The sequence below is a fragment of the Lithobates pipiens genome, unplaced genomic scaffold (genome assembly GCF_037356315.1).
Source record: "Lithobates pipiens isolate NorthernLeopardFrog02 unplaced genomic scaffold, aLitPip1_a1.2 Scaffold_1, whole genome shotgun sequence".
NCBI classification, from domain to species: Eukaryota; Metazoa; Chordata; class Amphibia; order Anura; family Ranidae; genus Lithobates; species Lithobates pipiens.
This window is the reverse complement of record NW_027507685.1, coordinates 158,136,980-158,150,431: the sequence shown is the minus strand read 5'-3', so window position 1 is coordinate 158,150,431 and position 13,452 is coordinate 158,136,980. Positions and strand designations below refer to the sequence as shown.

The following is a 13,452-nucleotide window of genomic DNA, read 5'->3' as shown; positions in this document are numbered from 1 at the left end:
ATAATGTTGATTGAAAGAGTTTAGTTCCAATTTACCTTAAGCCTGCATATAAATGGTCCACACCCTGTGTGTCCTTGACCCCCTTCATCAGCGGTCAAGGTGTCTACCCCTTCCAACTGTTAGAGGATCCCCATCTCAGGATGGTCTCACGTTATTTTGCTGTGTCTCGGTTCTTCAGTCCCATAAAAGTTATATGCGAGCATATGAATGCCACTTGCATTGTCTCTGTGTATTAGGTAGTCCTTGGTGGGGACCCATCAGTATATCCAGGTGGCCAGGTTAGCGCCACTCTCAATTTCTCCGTGCACCTCCCATAATTGGATGCATTTTCTTAGCAGTAAAGTTGCTCCACAGATGCTTGGTTAAAGCAAGGCGAGCCAGGAGATCCCTGGACCATATTCTGTGCTCATGGTTAGGCAAGTCCCGTAGAGTTCATCTTTTGAGAACCCAGAGACAACCTTGAGTGCTGAGTGGGATATTTTGTTTTGGTTAATCCTTTTTATTTCTTCTAGTGCCCTTAGTACCAGGACAGTGATTGCACACTTGTTGGGCTGCCCCTTTTGCACCCTAACAATATCAGGCATTGTACCCTTGAGTTCTATTCCAGTTTCAGGATTAGTGTTCTTGAGGTAGTCATTCCCCTCTGAAGTTTATTTATTTTATCCAGGTCTTGAGCATTAGGTTGATCCTTGGTGACCTTCCCTTGGTCATTGAAACATTTCCTTGTTTTGCAGGGGACTTCACCTCTTCTTCTAGATCAGGTTCGGCCATTGGTCTTCAGTTGAACCGGAGTTGGGAAGGGTACTTAGTACCGTCCTGTGCCTTTCGGTGGCTGTTCTCGCCTCTGTTAAATTGATTTTGGATATCCTGATTGTTTCTGAATTCCTGTGTCCCTCTATAAACAAGAAATAGAAAAGAAGATATTTTTTTTGTATACTGTAAAATGTTTTTCCTGACAGACTCCATGGCAGCCTACGTATGGGTTAATCCCCCCTCTCATACCTCATAGGACCCCTCTCCCATAAATCTTTGCTTCAATTCAGAGACTTTGTTCCTTTTTTGTCCTCCTCCTTAGGACCAAAGGGTAGTTCTTACCTAAAGGAGTTGATGATCCAGTCCTGGCGATTTTTTTTCCTTTTTTTTTTCTTTTTGAGCATAGTGGTGAATAATGGCGGTGTCCTCTGTGGGAGTCCAGCTTCCCAGCTATTAGCAGGGTGGACATGGGTGATAAAGCGGTGCCTTGAAGAGCTTACTATCCAGCCATTGGCTGGCAAGTGGCAGTATGGCCAATCGTCCTAGCTATTAGCAGAAGGCCCCTTCTATGATGCCCGGTTGTTCGCTGTGGAGGTGCGCTTAAAATGGGTCAGGTCGGATCGCCTGCGTGCTGAAGCGGTAATGTATATTTCCATGGCAGCCTGTATATATTTTTGTCTGTGGTTGCAGGATAATGGCGGCTGGGGCGCATCTGTGTTCGTCTGCTGCTTCTTGTTCCTACTGCGCAGGCGCAGAGTCTCGATTGAGATCGAGGCTTGGTTTGTGTGTGCGCAGTTTGAGTGACACGGTGGGCGCGCATGCACATGGGCGCTGTAGAGCGGCGCAGGACAGCGCATAGGGCGTTGTGACGTCATCCCAGGCTGCAGATTCAAATAGCTGTCAGATACAGCTATTCTCTGGCTTGTTTCCAAAAATCCCTAAAACACTGCTTCTCATCGCTGAGTGTTATTGTTTCAAGGTAAGATTGCTTTGCCTTTGTTTCCTATGGCTAGGTTGGGGTCTTTATATGGGAGGCAGTGTGTTTATTGCCTGTGTTTTTTCCTCAGTCTCTGTTGATTCTGTCACCATGGATGTGTCACCGCCTCCTTGTGGCCAGCCCTTGCGCCACAGGTAGGATGGAATTTATTGTTCCTTCTGCCTGTGTTGCGTGGGTTGGTAATTTGCAGAGCTTTTTTTCAAAAAAGAAAAAACATGTTTTTTTTCTTCCTCTGTTTGCTTTCTTCTTAGCCCTTCTAGGTCCCAACCTCGTTTATCAGCACGTGAAGATAATGTTCAGTCTAGGTCACAGCGAGATCATTTAAAGACAAGTTCTAGAAGTCCTAGGTCATCTTCTAGACACCACACAGATAGATCAAGGTCTGGATCTAAACACAATTCTCACCACCATTCCAGTCACACGGAGAGGAAAGCCTGCTGAGGTTGTAGAGTTTAGGTTCCAGAGGGTAAATCTCCCTGTGAGTTATGTTATGCCCGGGCTATGAAGGAGAGAGGTGCCGGAGACCGGCTGGTGGAAGCATTAGTCAGGAAAGTTGTGTCTGAACAAAACGTATTCCGTCCACACAGCCAATCCTCCTTCTGTACTAGCCTCAGCCGCTGACGTGGGTGACCTTGAGGTTCCGGGTCCTTCTCGTGGCAGTATTTCATTAAGTGAATCTTCTGACGGTGAAACCAAAATGGATGACTCTGGCGCAGGATTTGACGTCTCCCTTGTTCCTCAACTAGTCAGAGCAGTTAAGGACGCGCTGAGATGGGAAGATCCAGTAGAGAAGCCCTCTAAGCAGAGGAAGTACTTTAAACATCTTAAAGTGGGGTTCCATCCTAAAGTAGAACTTCCGCTCATCGGAACCCTCCCCCCCCCCGTGTCACATTTGGCACCTTTCAGGGGGGAGGGGGTGCAGAAACCTGTCTAAGACCCACTTCCGGGCATAGACTCCCACGGGAGTCTATGCAGTTATCTGTCCCGCAGCGCTGTCTGCTGGGACACACAGACAGCGCGGACCATTCCTAGTGCGCTGTGCGACTCGCGCATGCGCAGTAGGGAACCGAAGCTGCAACACTTCACTTCCTGATTCCCTCACCTAGAATGGTGGTGGCAGCAGCAGCCGAGACCCGAGCGATCGGTCTTGGCTGCCGACATCGCTGGACCCTGGGACAGGTGAGTGTCTATTTATTAAAAGTCAGCAGCTGTAGAATCCTCCTTTAAGAAAGAACGCCCAAACTTTCTCTTATTTGAACTTTGCGAGATCATCTGATGAATGGGGCAAGATTGAGAGGAAGAACTCTAATCTCCAAAGTGGCAAAAATGTACCCATTTAAAGGTGAAGAAGTCAAACATCTAGAGTTGGCCTTATTGATGTGGCTTTGATGAGGTTGGTGGACATGTTAAGCTCCCTCTAGAAGATACTGTTTCTCTTTTTAAGGATGGTTTAGAAAGAAAGATCGATACTGATCTTAAACGTGTGTATTAATATCACTGCAGGCATGGCCTGTAAACTGGCTCTTGCAGCTTTGTCCAAAGCCATGGAATCATGGACAGATGATGTGGGTGCAACTTTAGGGAGTATTTCTGAAGAAATGGTCAAGAATTCTCCGTTCATGAACTGAAGATGGCATCGGCTTTTGTGGGTGAGGGGTCCCTGGATATTATCCATCTAGTAGCACGTGTAATGCTTGCTTCAGTCGCAGCTAAACGCGCCTTATGATTACGACCGTGGGTAGCAGATCCTGCCTCTTAACAGGCATGGTGTAAAATTTCTTTTGAGGGTTCTTCCCTCTTTGAGAATAAGCTTGACTCTACTATTACACGTGCTACTGGGGGCAAGTCAGGTTTCCTACCCCAGGATCGCTGTCTCCTGGGTCGGGGAAGAGCTCAACGAAGGCAAGACCAGGAACGTGCTAGGAAGGCACGTCGCTATAGGCCTGGTCGTGAATTCAGAAAAAAATAGAAAATAAACCAGCCTTCAGGACAGAAATCCTCAGACGGCATCTTCCCGGAGGGCGGAAAGTGGCAAAATCTTTTTGATGCGGGGCCTGTCCAGGCGGAGCAGGTAGGAGCTCACTAACTCGATTCAGGATTACTGGACAATCAAGACAATTACTTCAGGACACACCTGGATTTTCAGCAATCCACCCACACATCTCTTCGTTCCAACAAACCTATCACAGTTATAAAAGTCCTTTTGTCCTACACGGACTCCCTTATAGCTCAAGGTGCTGTCATTCCGGTTCCAGCACAGGAAAGATTTCAGGGGGTGTATTTCCCCCCCCCCCCCCTTTCATGGTCCTCAAAAAGAATGGTTCATGGAAGGCCGGTCATCGATTTGACATGCCTAAACTCCTTCATTCAGAAGGAAAAGTTCAAGATGGATTTTCAGAAATATCTCAGATTCGCAGTAGACCAAAGACCTCTTTAATTTACATGTCTCCCTTTCGGGCTTACAACATTGTCTCTGGTATTTTCGAAGCTCTTACTGGCAGTGGTGACTTTGATCGGGTATCGGGTTGCAACAGTACCTAGACGACTTACTCCTGCTTTCACAAGACAAGTAGCAATCGGGATCAGGTCATCTCTATCCTGACAGTTTGGTTGGCTGCTGAACAGGGAGAAAAGTCATCTGGACCCGTCTCCGTCCCTAACTTTTCTTGGAGCACAATTCAACACGGTGGAGAGCACCATCTCCCTACCTCTGGAGAAGATTCCAGTGATTTGGGACAGAATTCACCTTGCAATGTCATCTCCCCTTCTCAGAGCATCAGTGTCTCATAATGGCACCAATGTTAGTCACAGCCTTTATGGTGAAGTGGGCACAATGGAAGATGCAGCCCTTCCAGAAGGGTTTTCTCCAATTGTGGAATCCGGAGTCGCAAGATCATCTTGGTCGTGTAACTCCTTCCATGCAGGAGAGCCTCCCCTGGTGGCTGCAGCAGGAGAAATCTCCTCAATTGCCATTCAATAGCTCCAGTCTCCTGGATAACAGTGGCGATGGATGCCAGCAACAGAGGTCGGGGTGCTGTCTGTCTGTTGGAGGTAGCCCGGGGGAAGTGGGATTTCCCATCCCAGGGTGTAGTATCAAACGTTCTGGGACTCAGTGCTGCCTTCCAGGCCCTTCAAGCATTTCTTCACTTGACATCAGGAGCCTCGGTTCTCTTGAGGTTAGACAATACAACCGCGGTGTCTTATATCATGAGACAGGGGGCACCTTCAGTCTCTCCTTACTGAAAGAAGTGTGCCCGATCATGTCTTGGGCCCAGGCGAACTTGTCAAACCTGACAGCAGTTCATCTTCCCGGAATTCAAAATGTCCAGGCGGACTTCCTATTAAGAGTATCCCTGGACAACAATGAATGGTCCCTCCACACAGAAGTTTTCAACTGGATCCTGTCCCTGGGGGGTGACACCGGAGGTAGAATTGTTTTGCATCTCCCTGCAATGGCAAACTGAGGAAATACTACACGAGAGGTCGCTGTCCCCAGGCCTTCGGAGTGGATGCCCTGAAGGACCATTGGAGGTTCCACAAGGCTTATGCCTTTCCCCCAGTTGCGGTCATTCACCGGTTTCTGTCGAGGCTCAGGTGGGAAGAAGTCGAAGTAGTAGCATTGATTCCATATTGGCCCAACAGGCCATGGTTACCCCTCCTGATGCAGCTCAGTTACCGGGACCCATTTCCTCTCCCCTCCAGGCCAGATCTCCTGCTGCAGGGAACGTCTCTTCACCCATGCCCATTTCATCTCCATCTGATGGTCTGGTGGTTGAAAGGGAAAGGCTAGAAGCCTTAGGATGTCCAAGTACAGCGATTGCTACCTTGCTGAATGCCAGAAGAGAAAGCACTAACAGTGTATCAAGGAATTTGGGCAAAAATTTTGAAATATGTCTCCTTTTAATGGTGGTTCTTGTAGTAATCCAACGATAAAGGACATTTTGGGGTTTCTTCAAACAGGCCTGGATATGCCCTCATCTGTGAGCTCTCTACGGGTTCAGGTTTCTGCAATCTCTGCTTTCACAGGTGTATCCTGGGCAAAACACCCTCTTACCAGATGGTTTTTCAAGGGATCAATGAGGCTTAGACCTCAAAGAAGGCCAAGATCTTCCAAATGCGATCTTCCCCCCTTGTCCTGGATTTCTTTTAGGGAGAATATTTTAAACGATTGGATCAATTATCTATGAAAGACCTTTTTCTCAAAACTGTTTTCTTAGTGGCCATAACATCGGCCAAGAGGGTCTCCGAGTTCAGCTCTCTAGGATTCAAGGAGCCTTTTCTTACGTTCTTCCCTGATTGGGTAGTCTTGATTCCCATGTTAGGATCAAATCCTAAAGTGTCATCTATTCCACGAGAATCAGGAGACTCTTTCAACTTTTCAGTTCATCTTCTTTCATGGGAAGAATAGAGGATTACATGCTTCCTTCAGAACCATCGCAGCCTGGATTGTCCAGGCTATCCAAAGGGTGTATAAGGCTAAGGGTCTGGTTCCTCCAGAGGCAGTGGCTGCTCACTCGACCAGGAGAGTGTCTACGTCATGGGCAGCTTCTCGACATGTGTCTACGGAAGTGATTTGCAAAGCAGCCTCATGGTCGGCGATAAACACATTTATAACGCATTATTGTGTTGAGCCAGCTGCTCTGTCTTCAGTTAACTTTGGTTTGAATTTCTTATCTGTTGACGGTGACAATTAAACCTTTTTTCTTTAAACCAGCAATTTCCCACCCTGGAGTGTATTATCTAGTTATTTCCCATATGTAGGCTGCCATGGAGTCTGCCGGGAAAACTGAAAATGTTATATCAAATACTTACCGTAATTTTCCTTTCCTGACCAGTGCAGTAAGGGAGTGAAAGGCTAATAAGAAACTGAAAAGTCCTTTTTCAGGTTTGACGCTAGAACAACCAGTTGCACAGACAGATGCACAGGACGGTTCTGCTCCCTCATCTTTATTTCTATCCTCCTTTCTTTTCTTCCCTTCAAAACAGTGTTTCCATACAAACAAGGTAACTTTGTATCAGAATTGGGCTGTCTCCCAGGGGTATGCCTTCATTGTCTCCACAAAAATACTTTTACCTTTAGTTTTTATATGATGTTTGGCCATACTATGTGTCACCAGTATCTACTAAGCTTCATGTGGATGGGATTATGTCCTCTATTGGCCATCCCCATTGATGGTAATATACTGACAGACTTCTTTCCTGCCCCTGCTATAAGCAACTATCAATTTTTATTTGTACTCATCAGAATGTGCCACTTGCTGTCCACTCTCACAGTGTGGTTGACCGCTCCATATATTTTTATCTGTCCTGGTTGCTATGAAATTTGTACTTGAGGCGCAGCTCATTTGAAGATGGTGAGATTTATTGCTGCTCTCTCTTGCTACGTCTTTGAACCTTTTTCCATGTCCTGAGGAAACCTTTATGGCGAAATGCGTAGACGCGACGCACTAGGGCTCAATGTACAACTTATATCATTTCTTATGATTTTCAGATTGTTTTGAACACTTATGATATTGTATTTTTCAATAAAAATAAATATTTTTTGTCTATTTGCTATTTGCTTCCATGCCTTAAAAGTCCGACCTGTAGATATCCATTTGGTATCTTCTTTGTTTTCCCTTGATACATTACGGATGTGGCACTGTGGGTGCTCCCTCCTTACCATTTCTCTTTGTATTAAGTCTTTATAACTTTTTTTTTTTTTTCTTGTTTCAGCCCTTTTAATGTTACATTTCGTTTGCATTTTTTTTTTGTCTTAATCCTGCAGAAAACCTTTTTTCCTCTTTCTGTCCCATGCTTTATTGCTAAGTAGGGCTGCCAATTATAAAATCCTTCTCCACAGTTTTAATATAGTGTTAAAAATTGACGAATGTGTCTTGTGCCTGACATTTCCCTGACGTGCCTGCCGTTTTTTATTTGATATAGAATAACAGAGGAAGCTCGGAAGATGTTCGCTGAGCTCGGAAGCTCTGTGTCCAAAGAGGTGGCATTCAGGGATAGCTGGGTTCTTCTTGGAGCTAAGGGAGTCCTAGATAAAACTCCATTTGAGCAGGTGCACTTATGGGTGTTTGATGTTATTTTTCCTGTATGTATGGTGTACATTGCATTGAAGGAAGTGTTGAATCCTGTCAAGTATGATGGTTATGACTGGTATAGACTGCATTTGCAAGGTAAAATTTTATGAATGTGCAATTGGTTTAATGCCCTGTATTTAAAGAGATTATTTCACACATTTTGACAATTCAAGCAGAGCATATGAACATAATGCATAAGCAGAGGTTTCTTTGAGTGAGAATAAACGCATCAGCATTTATATGTAAATCACACACTCGCATGCTCTGAACCCGGCATGTTGGCTCTGACAGCTCAGCACTAGTAGTTTTCATCATGGAGCTCTTCCTTCTGACAACGGAAAAAATTGGCAGCTCTTGTGTTCCTGCCACTAAATCGCCCTTCTTACTTAACTCTACTTTGCATGAATGTGTAGCTCTATATCCGTAGACTTACTGGGGGCAGTGCTTGGGACTAAGGGATTGAGCTTAATCTTTGGCTGAAGTCAAGGCATCTTGTACAGCCATGGAGCTCCACAGGGATACAATTAGAAATACTGTTGTGTTTCTGTTAAATACAAAGTTTTAGTACTAATTGAAAGCGGAATTCCACTGAAAAGGCCCTCTCCTCCTCCTTCCTCAGTCGCTGGACCATTTAGAACACGCAGCACACTTCACGCATGAGCAGTATGGAACCGGCAGCAGCTACAATCCAAAGATCGGCTGAGGTGCCGGTGTCATATAGAGTCCCCCATCGGATAGTGTCCGCTGTGTACTGGGCATGCACAGATTCCGAAAATACCCGAAGATGAACGGCGCTTGCACCGTGAGTCCAAGTTCTAGCCCCACCATCCAAGTGGACATAGAGTTGGAATATAAAAGAGCCGAGCGCAGCGAGGTCGAGCCCAAAGCGTAGCGAGCCCACGAGGGGCCCTCTAATTTTGCCAGCCCTATGTCTACTTGGATGGTGGGGCTACCACCTCCACTCACGGCGCAGGCAATGTTCATCTTCAGAGATTTTCCGAAGCTTTTTCTGCTCTGTACAGCGCAAGCGCTGCTCATTCGCAGTATGGGGCAGACACTATATGATGGCAGGACACTATATGCCACAGTATTTGTAGTTGCTGACTCATTTTTTTTTTGTGGAGTGGCTAGACCTTTTAGGCTTGGATTTGTGAGCCTTGGCCTAGTCGAGCTGTACTGTACAAACAGCTTATCTGGTCCAGGCCTGCTGAGGTAACACTGTTCGTAATAAATTGAGAGCTGGCGTGAGTTCACCTTTTCTTTTTTTTTTCTGAAAAGATGTCCAAAGCCTGACAGCAGATTCACTTTAAGGCTTTATTTACCTGTGCAAAGACCAAGCTCATCTTTTCAGGAAAAATTAAAAGTTTAACATAACTCTTTAAAATGCACAGGCACTAATAAAGCCTAGTGTCAACTCGCATATATACGGTGCGACAAATCACGTGTGATTCGCATTACATTCCTGTGCAAATCACATGCGATGTCTGTGGTGCGATTTGAGCCATTCAGGTGCAGGACCAATTTTTTTTTCTTCCCCCTGCACTGGAATAGGATCATTTAGGTATTCACACCTATGCGATACGATTCTGTCAAACACACTGCATTTTGTGAACTTTTTGGGGTGTTGCTATCTTAAGATTGACACCTGCTGCAGTTCGCATGAATGCAGTGTATTTTCAATGTAATGCAGGAAGCACACGATTCGCTGCATTTCCCGCACCACATACTGTATTGTGAACCAAGGATTAAAGAAAATCTGCTGTTAGGCTATGGACAGTTAAGAGTATACATATTGTTATCCTTTAAAGCGCATTTGCTCGCCTTGCTACATACTATAGATGCACTGCCCCCCCCCCCCCCCCCCCCCCCCCGCTCCTCTGTTCTGCTGACAGCTATCAGGGAATCTTCCCCAAAGATCTGCCCCCCCCCCCCCTTCCAGTCACATCATTCAGTCAGTGTTCTGTGAATAGGAAAACTGCACTAAAAATAGGTCTGACATCCTTTTGTGGCTGTCGGCTTGTAATTCTTAATGAACTTCCATGTCGCTCTTGAACGCTGTGGTAGTTCATTAAGTCTTGTCACAGTACAACTGCCTGCCTAGAGCTACAGTCAGACAGATACAGTCAGTCTGCAGGACTGTGGCATTACATCCACGATCTGCTGATAGTGGGTGCAATTATTTACAGGTCTGTTACAAAAAATGCTTATTTTTTTACATGCAAAAAAGTTCATTTTATTTTTTTGTAAAGGTGAACTTCTTTTTTAAAACAACCCCTCACTAATGTCCGTTAAAGAATAATTTTAAAGTAAAAATTGTGTGTATTTTCACCCAGTAAATACATTTAAAACAGGCCTTCGTTTATTTATCTGCAGGCACTGTAAAGCAATTTCTTCACAAGTCACAGTAGAGGCACTGAAGTCATTGAAGTTTGGTCTTTCATCTACTCGGCTTACTCTTATAATTTTTCCAGAGCTCCTGCTCTGAGTTTATAATAGAGACTTGAAGGCTTGGAAGTCATTGTTGGAAGAGGGGAACAGGTTGAGCTGTGCTTTCCCTTGCTGGGAAAGGAAAGGGGGAGCAGAGCTGCTGAATGGACCAACTTGAATGACTACTGTGCCTCTTATGAATTTTAGGGGTGAATACGTTTACATTCACTAGTTAAAAATAACCACTAAGGTTTCTCTCAAATTTATTGTTGTAAAGGACAACCAAACCTACACCTGATTCGATGTACATATTAGCTGGGAATAAATGCCTTTAGGGCTTTATGCTTCAAATGTAACCAAGTTGCTGACAGTAATTTTCATGTATTGCTTTCCTTTCCAACAGTTAATAAAGAACAGTAAAAGCAGCAACAAGTACGAGGGTTGGCCTGAGGCTGTGGAGCTGGAGGGCTGTGTGCCCCAGCGTACTCTAGAAGTTGAATAACATATACAGACTAGATTGTGATGGAACAAGTGTAACCCAAGCGGGATCTTGTGGTGGATTTTGCTAACAAGTTTTCTTCACATTTGTACATTGTTGGGCCATAGCTGCCTATATAGTTTGCACATTGTCCAGATCTCAATGCCACTTCTTTGATTTTGTCCTCTCCGTACTGTTCAGAAGAGACAGTCTGCTTTCTGGATGAGGAATACAAAATTAAACCTAACTTCTCTTCAGACTTTTAAAGAGGCCGCTCACCAAGCAAGATCAGAGGTCGGAGGATTGTATTAACTGATAATCAAACATTTCTATATACATCTTAAATTTCATCAAAGATCTTAATCCACAAATTAGGAAAACAAAGATAGGAGATGATGAATCGGGTCTAAAACTCATTTAAACTCGGCTACGCAATCAAAATGTTGTTCAGCGAATAATACCTAAACAAAATATTGTTCAGCAACTCCTATGCAATCAAAATGTTGTTCAGTGACTCCTACATGGACATGCTTTGTATTTGGAGTTTACCCAGTTGTGTCAGTGCAGTGGCGCATTTAGTTTGAGGACACATTAAAGAGGTAAGGGTCCTGAATTTCAAGACATCAATGCTTACCATATTGGCATGCAAAGGAAAACCTTCCTCTTTCAAATTGTCTTTTCTATTTTATTAAACAATTTGTTGTCATTTAAATATTGACTTAATTGCCACTGATTGCAAGAGCAGGAATTAAGTTGTTGCACGTCCTCCTTCATGGCTCGGCAGCAACAATTTAGGCCATTTAAGTCCCTGTTTGCCTTCAACTTGAACAATTTGAGTATAAAGATTAAGGGATGTGGTGCACTGGCCCATTAGGTCAGCTGCAGCCTTTAAGAATGTTTTAGGTCTGTCAAGCTCTAGCAAACATCCCATGAGAAAAGTACTGCAGCTACTGGAATAATTTATTTTAATATAAATGGATAGGGCAAGAAAAAGGAAAACCAAATTATATTGAAGAGACTTCTTTACTTGTATACACCTAATAAAATAATGACCCATGTCTGTATCCATGTGGTAAGCCAAACTTAATTTATCACATGATTCAGAAGTAGTGGTTCTGTCTTGTCATATGGGATGTTTTTAGAACAAGGTGTGTATGTTAATCTGCATGTGTCTCCCATTACCTCACAGATCTCGATCCACAAAAATGGAAAATGAAGATATGAGATAAATTAGCTATTTTTGCAACCACATATAAAACTCCCTATTTAAACACAGCTACGCAATCAAAATGTTTAGTGGCACATATATGGCAATTGTCTTTAGTTGGATTTTTAGCCCACTGTATTAAGGCACCAAAGCAGCGGGACATTTTAATGTGAGGACACATTATAAGGACGTGGGGGTCCTAAATTTCCAGACATGCATGCATTAATCACTTTTTTCTTTATCCTGGTAATTCTAAATCATATCAGTTTTCTTAATTGGGAGTTGGCATTCAAATACTTTACAAATTGTCACTGATTGCAAGAGCAAGAAATAAGTTGTGCTTCCTTTTTAGTGGATTAGCAGCAAGATTTTTATGACAAACACTAGCAAACACTCCATGATAAAAGTGCGGTTACTGGCTACTGTAATAATTTATTTTAATATGGTAAAAAAAAAGTATGCACCGAATATTGTAAAATAGACATGGTCGTCTGTCCAAGAGGTAAGCCAAGGTTGGCTTAATTTGTCATGATTCATAGGGAGTGGTGCTGGCCTTGTCTCACGTGATATGTTTTTAGAACAAGGTGTGTACAATAATCACAGGCCATAATGTAAAAGATAGTGACAGAGAAGGCTAGGTGAAATGCCTTCATTATCATGCATTCATTATTTTTTATTTTTTAAAGTGGACTGAACAAGCACCGTCACATGTACTTTGCAATAAATTAAATATTTCTTATAATTCTGTGTTTTTGTGTTTTTTTTTTTTTTTTTTTTTTTTTTTATGTGCGTTTTTCCTTTCTTTTTTGTTAAAGGCTTCAATTTCCAGGCCAAATTTAGCAAAGTCATGTGTTGGTTAAGTTGACTTAAGTCGAGTTTTAGCTCTGACGCTAAATAGTTTCAAAATTTTGAACTGCTTTCATTCCACCTGCTCAGCTTGAATCTGTTCTAATGAGAGGAGGCTTTAGCACTACCTGGAAGTGACAGAAATTGCAACATTAATACATAGCAGGGACATTAAAAGTTGTGGCAGGTGATGCAAGGCGGCTTCAGATGCCTGCGCTTCATACTTAGCAGCTTTTTGTATCTCAATCATTCACTTCACTGGTACAAAAAATATAAATTTTTAATGCAGAAATCCATCAAAATTTTCTTAAGGTTGACTATTATTTCAATAAAGCACTTAGCCAGTCACACAAGCAGAATATATAAAACCTAAGAAAATCTTTCATACTGATGACACAAGAACTCCTGAGAATTAGGATGATGGTGCATCTCCACCAGGACCGATTTAAACCAGAGGACCCCACTCTTTCCCAAATGATTGTACCTAATGGAACCATTCCCAAATTGTTCATTATTGGACATGGTCAAATTTTGTTTTTTTAAATCTACTTTATTGAATTTACAGGAATGGCAGTACAAAACATTGGATTGCAGTTTACAATGTCATATGGCAACATTGAAAGACCAGTTTCAAAAAACTGTAAAACAGCATTATCCTAATCAAAGGGTA

At 43.3% G+C, this 13,452-nt stretch overlaps 1 protein-coding gene across 8 annotated transcripts in view; it reads left to right on the top strand.

Annotated features, from left to right (window-relative positions):
* FAM3A (FAM3 metabolism regulating signaling molecule A) overlaps positions 1-12,678 on the top strand; it is a 104,219-nt gene extending 91,541 nt beyond the window's left edge. For all 8 annotated transcript variants that reach the window (XM_077478797.1, XM_077478796.1, XM_077478793.1 and 5 more), the window contains 2 exons: positions 7,676-7,802; positions 10,655-12,678. In XM_077478797.1, coding sequence (XP_077334923.1) covers positions 7,676-7,802; positions 10,655-10,753 — 226 coding nt within the window. In that variant the 3' untranslated portion in view covers positions 10,754-12,678. The remainder of the gene's footprint in view (positions 1-7,675; positions 7,803-10,654) is intronic.
* The last annotated feature ends 774 nt before the right edge of the window (positions 12,679-13,452 follow it).